The sequence below is a fragment of the Rana temporaria genome, chromosome 4 (genome assembly GCF_905171775.1).
Source record: "Rana temporaria chromosome 4, aRanTem1.1, whole genome shotgun sequence".
In the NCBI taxonomy this organism is placed as follows: Eukaryota; Metazoa; Chordata; class Amphibia; order Anura; family Ranidae; genus Rana; species Rana temporaria.
The window spans coordinates 117630327-117641349 of NC_053492.1; the positions used below are offsets into that span (position 1 = coordinate 117630327).

Genomic DNA, 11023 nt, shown 5'->3' on the forward strand with positions numbered 1-11023 from the left:
TCAATTGCATCTGCAGGTAAAGTGATGGGAAGTGTTTTCTGGGACAGACGTGGCTTTATTCATGTGGATTTTCTCCTCCGTGGTGCCACTATCAACAGTGAATATTACTTGTGTGTGCTACGTGATGTGTATACGTGTCTGCAGAAAAAAACGGCCTGGTTGGATCCTTAAAGTGGATGTAAACCCACTGTCATCAAATTTAAATTATTTATACTGCTGTAATCTATAATGCTATACATGCCTCCTGCATGTATCTATATATTTTAAATGTCACCCCCTCACCTGTCAGAAGCCCCACAAAATTGCAGAATCTGTGGGCGTTTTTTTCCCTGGCTCTCGGTGAGTCGTGATGTTGTGATGTCACAGGACTCCTTCGCCCACCACTACACTCCCACGGCCAGCCAGTGTTGCGAGGACGAGCCTCGCGCCTGTTGAGACTGGGGTGCATGTGTGACTGAGCGCGTTCTGTGAAGAAGCATAGCGCGCTAACGCCCCCTGTCACTTCTGCACACATGTGTATGTCCAGGGACACCCGGGGGATAATCTGTGCAGCAGGGACAGCTGTGAACACCGCGATCCCCCATGCATGGTTTTCATCAGCCGCTTCTCGTTCTCTCAAGCCATGTATGGGGGATCGCAGTGTTCACAGCTGTCCCTGCTACACAGATCATCCCCGACCCCGATCATCTGCCTCCTCCAGAGCCCCCTTTATAGTTCTCCTCCCAACAAGCATGGCTTCTGTGCATGTTTTGTGCGTCGCCCCCCCCCCCCCCCCCCCAACAAGTTTGATTTCTGGGTTTAAAAAAAACAGGGTCCCGCGGCAGCACCAGCAACCCCCCGCTGAACAACATGGATTATAGGGGTCCCGCGGCAGCACCCCCCCTCCCCCTAAACAACTTTGATGGAAGATATGCCCTCCACCCCAGGTGATAATCTGTCAGGATGAAGAGCGGAGAAAGGGGCCAATTACCGGCCCCATTATTTTTTGAATGGGACACAGAGAGCGTTCGTTACCGAGCGCTGTGTGTCCTGTGACAACTGAGCAGAGTAACCTGTGTGTTACTCTGCTCAGTTTATGAATGGAGGGGACACGCTGTCTTCTCTCCATTCATCTTCTGTGCATAGAAAAGGACTGGGGAATGAATGTCCTCTGTCCCTTTCTCTGTCTCAAATGGGAGACAGAGAAGTCTGTTTAGACCCCTGACATGCCACCAACAGGGCTGATAAAAAAAAAAAATCCAAAATTGTAAAAAATAAAAAATGAAATTGAAAAAATAAAACAACTCGCACCACAACCCCCCCCCCTACCGTCACGTTCCAGAGCCCCAAGACCACTGACACCGACCACTACCCCACTGACACTACCCTATTGACATCGTCCACTGACATCGACCACTACCCCACTGACACCGTCCACTACCCCACTGACACCTCCACTGACACCGACCACTACTCCACTGACACCGACCACTACCCCACTGACACTGTCCACTGACACCGACCACTACCCCACTGACACTGTCCACTGACTCCGACCACTACCCCACTGACACTGTCCACTGACACCGACCACTACCCCAATGACACCGTCCACTGACACCGACCACTACCCCAATGACACCGTCCACTGACACCGACCACTACCCCACTGACACCGTCCACTGACACCGACCACTACCCCACTGACACTACCCTTTTGACACCGTCCACTGACACCGACCACTACCCCACTGACACTGTCCACTGACACCGACCACTACCCCACTGACACCGACCACTACCCCACTGACATCGTCCACTGACACCGACCACTACCCCACTGACACTACCCTATTGACATAGTCCACTGACACCGACTACTACCCCACTGACACCGACCACTACCCCACTGACACTGTCCACTGACACCGACCACTACCCCACTGACACTGTCCACTGACACCGACCACTACCCCACTGACACCGTCCACTGACACCGACCACTACCCCACTGACACTGTCCACTGACACCGACCACTACCCCACTGACACTGTCCACTGACACCGACCACTACCCCACTGACACTGTCCACTGACACCGACCACTACCCCACTGACACTGTCCACCGACCACTACCCCACTGACACCGACCACTACCCCACTGACACTATCCACTGACACCGACCACTACCCCACTGACATCGTCCACTGACACTGACCACTACCCCACTGACATCGTCCTCTCACAGCGACTACTATCCCACTGACACCGTCCACTGACACCAACCACTACCCCACTTACACCAACCAATACCCCATCCCCCCACCCCCTTTCCCAAAAGCACTGTGAAAAAATATATTTAAAAAATAAAACCCTGCCCTCCCATCAATAGTACAAAAATAAATAGTAAAAAAATAATTAAAACAATTTTATTGTAAAAATTTATAAAAATAAAAAAAATCCACTGGTCCCAAAAAACCTTGGAAAAAAAAATATTAAATTGTAAAATAAAAAAATTATCTGACACTGTCCACTAGCCTGACACCATCCTGCACGTACTACCTACACTGTACACTCCGCATTCCTGTGATTGGCACCGCATTGCTGTTCAGATCACATGCGATGTCTGTGCGATGCAATTTTAGCCATACAAACTGTATGGCTGAAATCGCATCACATTAGGACCAAACATGCACAGGATCCTTTTTTTTGGTCCTCACCAAAGTCGCATGGATGTTAACACCTATGCAATCTGATTTATGTCCTGTCAGTTCGCAGTGCGATATGCGAGCTGAAATGGGGGTGTCATTACCATTGTATGACACTCCCCAGCAGTTTGCATATGGCAGTGTGAACTTCCGTGCGAGTCGGGTGCGATGTGGGAACCCACAGTGGATTTGCAGGGTTCCCGAATTGCACCAGTGTGAACCCAGCCTTGGTGGTAGCAGTCAGGTGACATTTGTAGGCTGTATGCTTTGAGGCTGGGTTCACACTGGTGCGATTCGGGAACCCTGTGAACCCACTGTGGGTTCACACATCGCACCTGACTCGCACGGCAGTTCACACTGCCATATGCGAGTTGCTGGGGAGTGTCATACAATGGTAATGACGCCCCTATTTCCGCTCGCACTGCAAACGGACAGTTAAGACATTAATCGGATTTTTACTGTAAAAAAAAAAAATACATTAATCGGATTGCATAGGTGTGAACACCTATGCGATTCTGGTGCGGACCAAAAAAAGGGTCCTGTGCGTGTTTGGTCCAAATGCGGTGCGATATCAGCCATACTATCTGTATGGCTTAAATCGCACTCGACAGACATCGCATGTGATGTGAACCAGCCCTAAGCTTATTCAGCCTTACTGGGTGTAAGTATAAAAAGTGAGAAATCCACCCCTCCCCCACACAACACATCCTGGTAATATAGGAATTTTGCATATGTGATCAGGTGACCTCAGACACACACACTTCAATATAACAATAATAAGAAGATCACTTAAGCTTGGACTAAATATATCTCCTCTAATAACTTGTCTATGTATATTCTGATGGCTGTTCACACTGAACTGTGGATCTCCCCATATTTTGAAAATATTTAATCAAAACACAGGACAGGCAGCCAATCATGGGAGAGCTGGAGGGGAGAGGGGAGGGGGATGTGAATTGTGCACTTTTTACAAAAGCTGTGTATGTCTGCAAGCTAGTGCACGAGATATGTAAATAACCTGTCACTCAAGCAAGGACTTTGCTTTTTCTCTGGAAGTCCGTTTTATTTCACTGAACAATAAAAAGAGGATTGCTCAGCGCTGGATTAACTCTGTGTGGCAAGACTGGGCACAGATGATAGGAAATCTTATTCTCTACATTGTGACATCAAAAAAAAAATACATTTTTTTGGGTTTACATCCACTTTAAGGGTGACCTGCTTCTCCAGTACAATGCACAAGCTCATACTGCTCACCAAACTATGTGCACATTACAGCAACTCGGCTGGGAGGTATTGCTACATCCACCTTACAGCCCTGTCCTCGCTCTGAGTGGTTTCTATTTGTTTGGCCCCCTCAAAGAGTTCCTCGGAGGTCAGCCTTTCAGCACTGATGATGAAGTGAAGCAGGCTGTCCTAGGATGGTTCAGGCGTACTGACAAATATTTCTATGACGAAGCTTTCCAGGTATTAAACGTTGTTTTTTAAGTAGATAAATGTAGCAGGGGATTATATCGAAAAATAAATGCAGTAATTACTTTTATTATATAAACTCAAAAGGTTTGACTTGAACGCCCCTCGTAGTATGTCTCTTCTGTAATAAAAAGCCTGTCTGTTTGCAAGTTTTTCCTTAAGGTTTACAAGTATTTCAGCATATGATGAAAAAATCAGTACAAACAAAGATGGAATTAGAAAACTCAGCAAAGTTTCCATTTTTATTAAAATGTTACCATAATGGGGCCTTGAATTAAACAGGACAACGGCTTTCTGTAAAAAGTACATATTTGTATTTCTAGTAGCAACAATTGCACTGGCTAAATACACTCAAGGAATAGCTGTTCAGTCAGTGGATTGAACTGTGTATCCCTGAATAGAACCATAATATCTTTCACCAGCAGCATTCCTAAAATTATCTTTTGCAGCTTGGATTTTAAGTGTTATAGCCTTTGTTTAGATCTTGCTGTCCTCCATAAAGTTTTTTTATTTCATGCGTCTCACAAAGTTCTAACCCCCTCTCATTGTATTTAAACCACCATCATCTTAGAAAACATTTAGCTAGAGTTAGGTCGGTGTATCAGTAGATACGCCGACCTAACTCAGAATCTGCGACGACTTACGTTAAAGTGTATCCTCAAACAGAGATACGCTTAAACATATCTAAGATACGACGGCTTGCGCCGTCCTATCTTAGGTTGCAATATTTCGGCTGGCCGCTAGGTGGCGCTTCCATTGCGGTCGGCGTAGAATATTTTAAATCTGTAGATACGCCTATTCACAAACGTACGCCCGGCCGCCGCAGTACATTTACGCCGTTTACGTAAGAGATAGGCCGCCTAAAGTTAAAGATGCCCCCTAGGTGGCGTAGCCAATGTTAAAGTATGGCCGCCGGTCCCGCTTCGAAAATTTTAGGTCGTTTGCGTAAGTCGTCCGTGAATAGGGATTTACGTCGTTTACGTCCACGTCAAAATCAATAGGCCCGTGCGGCGGACGTAGCCGCAATGCACACTGGGAAATGTAGGCGCACGGAGCATGCGCAGTTGAAAAAAAAAACTTCAAAAACGTCAGGTCAAGCTCCATTAGCATAAAACACGCCCCCTCAGCTAAATTTGAATTAGGCGCCCTTACGCCCACCCGCTTTAGGCTACGCCGCCGTAACTTAGCAGGCAAGTACTTTGAGAATCATGTACTTGCCTCGCTAACTTACGGCGGCGTAGCTTAAATGCCTTAAGCTACGCCGCCTTAAAGTTGCAGCCATCTATGTGAATCTAGCTAATTGTATCTACATCTCCTCCTGGTTCTTTCTGAGGGCCTCATTATGTGACCTGATGGGAACCACTCAGCTGGTCTTCTCTTTAGGCCACTGCACTAAAGCCTCATACACACGATCGGACTTCCATCTGACTTTTCCGTGGATTTTTGTCCGAATGGGCATTGGCCGTGATTTGTTCTGCAATACACACGGCAGAACATTTTCAGCCAACTTTCACCAAATCACGTGGTTTTTCAGCTCTTTACCGCCACCCTTTGGGCAACTTCTGCTATTGTTGTCTGATCTTTAGCATTGGTTCTGAGCATGCGTGTTTGTACTTTGCATTTTAGTACACACGATCGGATTATCCGCCATCGGACATTTGTTGCCGGAAAGTTTGAGAGCATTCACAGCGAACATTTGTCCGCTGAAAAACCGAAAACAATTGTCCGATCGAGCATACACATGGTCAGATTGTCCGATTAAAACCCGTCCGTCAGACCGCTGTTGTCAAAAAGTCTGACCGTGTGTATGGGCCTTTATAGTAACTCTGATTTCTCATATTGGCTTAAAGTGTATTTAAAACCAAGAACAAATAGGTCAAATATTGCAGCTTACCACGCTATAGATGTGGTGGCTGCATTAGTGTTGTTTTTTCAAGACTTGTTTCCTGGCCAGTAACACAATTCCTGTCCTAGGGTAACAGTGCTCAAGCACTGTAATATATTGAGCAGTGTTGCCACCCTAAAATAAAAAGAACATTAGGCCTACAGAATACCCCCTCTTTGTTTCAATAACAAAATAGGTGTACTGTAATCAACAGAAGTGATCTATACAGGACTGATTAGTACAATACAGGCAGAGAACACAGGAAGGTATCCGCTCACTGAATTTCTGTCGGGATCAGTTTTTTTGCACTTATCAAACAGCTATAACAAAACAAAGAACTTCATTAAAATAATTGGGACTACTTCGCAACCGGCAGCTGTAGCCTGCAGCAGGGAGATCTTTTTCTACAGTACATACCACTAAAGGATATCATTTAAGGTTCAGCTTTAGTAACATATTACATGTTACACTTGTATTTAGGGTGTAATATGTTTTCTATGCAGTATCCCCTCTCACCCCCTGTGACAAGCGCGTGGGGTTCCTGTCCCCCACAGCCACTGTCACATTTTAAAATAAGTGTGGCTGTGCAGTGCATTGTTTTACAATTTTTAGACCTCTGCCCATCTTTACCTTTTGAGACACTTTTACCCTCCAAGATGCTCTTTTTATACCCAATCGTGTTACTGACCTGTTGCTAATTAACCTAATTAGTTTCAAAGTGTTCTTCCAGCTCTTCCTTGTTGGTACCACTTACTTTGGCAGCTTTGTGTTGTCCTGTCTCAAGTTTTTTGAGACGTGTTGTTGCCATCAATTTCAAAATTAACCTATTTTTTTCTTAAAATTTTACATTTTCCGTTTCAATATGTTTATTAAAATCGTACAACCATAACAAAGAAGTCAGTCGTTCTTAACCACTTCATATCCGCAGGCCGTATATATACGTCCTGGGCTTTGTGGTGGTATATCTGAATGATTGGGGCAGCTACAGGCATCATTCAGATATTGCCGGTTTCAGCCGGCGATTCCCTACACCATAAGAATGATCATAGCGGCTGTTTCGGCGCTTGATTGTTCTTACGGGCGGCGAAAGGGGACGTCGCCCTCTGGTTCTTCTACCGACTCACCTGTGTGGTCAGTGAGTTGGTGAAGGGATCCGCCGGCCCCAGATGCTGATCATAGAGATTTCTGGTGGACCAGATTGTCGTGGGAATCTCTATGATCGTCGGAGGCTGGGTGTGATGTTATGATATCACGCCTGGCCTCTGCATTAAAAAAAAAATGCGCTGATTCGACTAGGAAGTGGTGATCGTTTTTGTTTTTTTTTGGCTTCCCAGCCTAGAGGTGAGATGTGGGGTCTTATTGACCCCATATCTCACTGTAAAGAGGACCTGTCATGTCATATTTCTATTACAAGGGATATTTACATTCCTTGTAATAGGAATAAAAGTGATCACATTTTTTTTTTTTTTTTTAAGTGTCAAAATATAAAATATTTGAAGTAAAAGTAACAATAATTTTTTTTTTAAAGTGCCCCTGTCCCCGTGTGCTCGCACGCAGAAACGAACGCATACGTAAGTCCCGCCCACATATGAAAACGGTGTTCAAACCACACGTGAGGTATCGCCGCGATTGGTAGAGCGAGAGCAATAATTCTAGCCCTAGACCTCCTCTGTAACTCAAAACATGTAACCAGTAAAAAAAATTAAAGCGTCGCCTATGGGGATTTCTAAGTACCGAAGTTTGGCGCCATTCCACGAGCGTGTGCAATTTTGAAGTGTGACATGTTAGGTATCTATTTACTCGGTGTAACTTCATCTTTCACATTATGTAAATAAAATGGGCTAACTTTACTGTTTTTGTTTTTTTTAAAGCACAAAACGTTTTTTTTTCCAAAAAAATGCGTTTGAAAAATTGCTGCGCAAATACCATGCGGGATAAAAAGTTGCAATGACTGCCATTGTATTCTCTTTGCTAAAAAAAACATATATATTGTTTGGGGGTTCTATGTAATTTTATAGCAACAAAAATTGGTATTTTTACATGTAGGAGCGAAGTATCAGAATTGGCCTGGATGGGAAGTGGTTAAGATCACAAATCTGTATAGTGGTCCCTCAACTCGGGCAGAGAATTTTATCAATATCAACCTACCGATAAGGAAAATGGTACAATTTTTTCAGTTTAAACATTTTTATGTTTCTATTGTGAATAAAATATGGGTTTATGAGATCTGCAAATCATTGCATTCTGTTTTTATGTAGATTTTACACAGCGTCCCAACTTTTCTGAAATTATGGTTGCAAAATATATAGATGTTTTCCCAACAATCATTTCCCTTTTTTGTCTTGAATGTTTTAGGTGATGGGAACTTGCATTTAAACATCACAGCACAGGCACACAGTGATACCATACTGGCTGCATTGGAGCCCTTTGTATATGAATGGACCTCTCAACAGAATGGCAGTATCAGCGCTGAGCATGGTTTGGGATTTAAGAAAAGGGACCACATTTATTACAGCAAATCTAGAGAAGCAGTGCAGTTAATGCAGAAAATTAAACACATGCTGGATCCAAAAGGCATAATGAACCCTTACAAGACCATTCCTACAACTGACAGATGACAGGTGTCCTTTTGTTACCTTCCAGCTGCTGTTTATGTGATTCATGTAAATTTGTTAGGGGATCTAGTGCAATGGGCAATGTTTCCCTGTGGAAGTTGTCACACCAGAATTTAACTGAGAAACAACTGGTTGTGGACCGATGGGTAGATGCAGTATGTGTGTGTTTCTATAGAAAACGATTAACACCTAGATGCAAAAATTGTTTTCAACATGTGAACTCCTACAAAGTCTGATTATCAGAAACACAATGCTTTTCTAATTGTTTGATATTTCACAGCAGTGTAAAGCCAACCTAATGCTAACTGCTAAAGAAAAAATATCAGACATGTATAGCGAAAATGTGATTATATTACTATTTTGTGTAAAATAAATATTTTTTTGCATTTTTGTTTTGTGAATTTCATAATGTGTATCATTAAGCTTTGTTTAGAGGAAGCTGAGTTAGTGTTTAACCACTTCCTTACTGGGCACTTAAACCCCTTCCTGACCAGAGGACTTTTTGCGATTCGGCACTGCGTCGCTTTAACTGACAATTGCGCGGTCGTGCGACGTGGCTCCCAAACAAAATTAACGTCCTTTTTTCCCCACAAATAGAGCTTTCTTTTGGTGGTATTTGATCACCTCTGCGGTTTTTATTTTTTGCGCTATAAACAAAAATAGAGCGACAATTTTGAAAAAAAATAAAATATTTTTACTTTGTTGCTATAATAAATAGCTCAATTTTTTTTTTTACGTTTTTTTTTTTATCCTCAGTCTAGGCCGATACGTATTCTACATATTTTTAGTAAAAAAAAAAAAAAATCGCAATAAGCGACTGGTTTGCGCAAAAGTTATAGCGCCTACAAAATAAGGGACAGAATTATTATTTTTTTATTTTTTTTTTTTTTACTAGAAATGGCGGCGATCTGCGATTTTTATTGGGACTGCGACGTTATGGCGGACACATCGGACACTTTTGACACATTTTTGGCGCCATTCACATTTATACTGCAATCAGTGCTATAAATATGCACTAATTACTGTATAATTTTTTTTTTTTACTAGAAATGGCGGCGATCTGCGATTTTTATTGGGACTGCGACGTTATGGCGGACACATCGGACACTTTTGACACATTTTTGGCGCCATTCACATTTATACTGCAATCAGTGCTATAAATATGCACTAATTACTGTATAAATGCTTTTTTTTTACTAGAAATGGCGGCGATCTGCGATTTTTATTGGGACTGCGCCGTTATGGCGGACACATCGGACACTTTTGACACATTTTTGGCGCCATTCACATTTATACTGCAATCAGTGCTATAAATATGCACTAATTACTGTATAAATGCTTTTTTTTTACTAGAAATGGCGGCGATCTGCAATTTTTATTGGGACTGCGCCGTTATGGCGGACACATCGGACACTTTTGACACATTTTTGGCGCCATTCACATTTATACTGCAATCAGTGCTATAAATATGCACTAATTACTGTATAAATGTGACTGGCAGGGAAGGGTTAACACTAGGGGGTGAGGAAGGGGTTAAATGTGTACCCTAATTAGTGTTCTAACTGTGGGGGAGGGGGGGTGACTGGGGGGGGGGGGTGACCGATCTATGTCTCTATGTAGAAGAGACACAGATCCGTCTCCTCTCTCCCCTGACAGCACCGCTGTCTGCGAGAGCCGGGAATGAGAGATGATCTCATATGTAAACATATGAGATCATCTCTCATTGGCCGCACAGATCGCCTAGGAAACGGCCGCTCCGATTGGCCGTTCACGGCGATCTGTGACTGGCTGTGTCCAAGGGACACGGCCAGTACAGAAGTTCCCCGCCGCGCGCTCGGGAGCGCGCGCGGGGAACGTGTAAAGGAGAGGCCGTAAAAACACGGCCTGTTAGAAATTGGGAGCCGCGCTGAGGCCGTACAAAGTCGTACGGCCGTCAGCAAGTGGTTAAAGTAGTTCTAAAGGCTGAAATGTTTTTTACTTATATAATATAAAAAACCTGCTTAGTGCAGCTCTCCCCTCCAGATCCCCCCTATACTTACCTGAGCCTGATCTCGATCGCCGCGTGCGATCTCGTGCACGAGAGCCAGCACATGGATTTTTGTGTGTGTGTGCAAACACACAAATCCCTGTCCTGTCAGGGGAGAGGAGACCTATCGTTTGTTCCTAGTAAGTAGGAAAAACGATATGTCTCCTCCCCTAGTCAGTCCTAATCCCCATACAGTTAGAACACACTGAGGGAACACATATATAACTCCTAGTGTTAACCCCTTCCCTACCAGTGACATTTGCACAGTAATCGGTGCATATTCATAGCACTGATCGCTGTATAAATGTCAATGGTCCCAAAAATGTGTCAAAAGTGTC

General features: G+C 43.9%; 1 protein-coding gene across 3 annotated transcripts in view; it reads left to right on the forward strand.

Annotated features, from left to right (window-relative positions):
- D2HGDH (D-2-hydroxyglutarate dehydrogenase) overlaps positions 1-9050 on the forward strand; it is a 33019-nt gene extending 23969 nt beyond the window's left edge. For all 3 annotated transcript variants that reach the window (XM_040348892.1, XM_040348894.1, XM_040348893.1), the window contains exon 10: positions 8400-9050. In XM_040348892.1, the coding sequence (XP_040204826.1) occupies positions 8400-8662 (263 nt within the window). In that variant the 3' untranslated portion in view covers positions 8663-9050. The remainder of the gene's footprint in view (positions 1-8399) is intronic.
- Positions 9051-11023: the final 1973 nt, after the last annotated feature.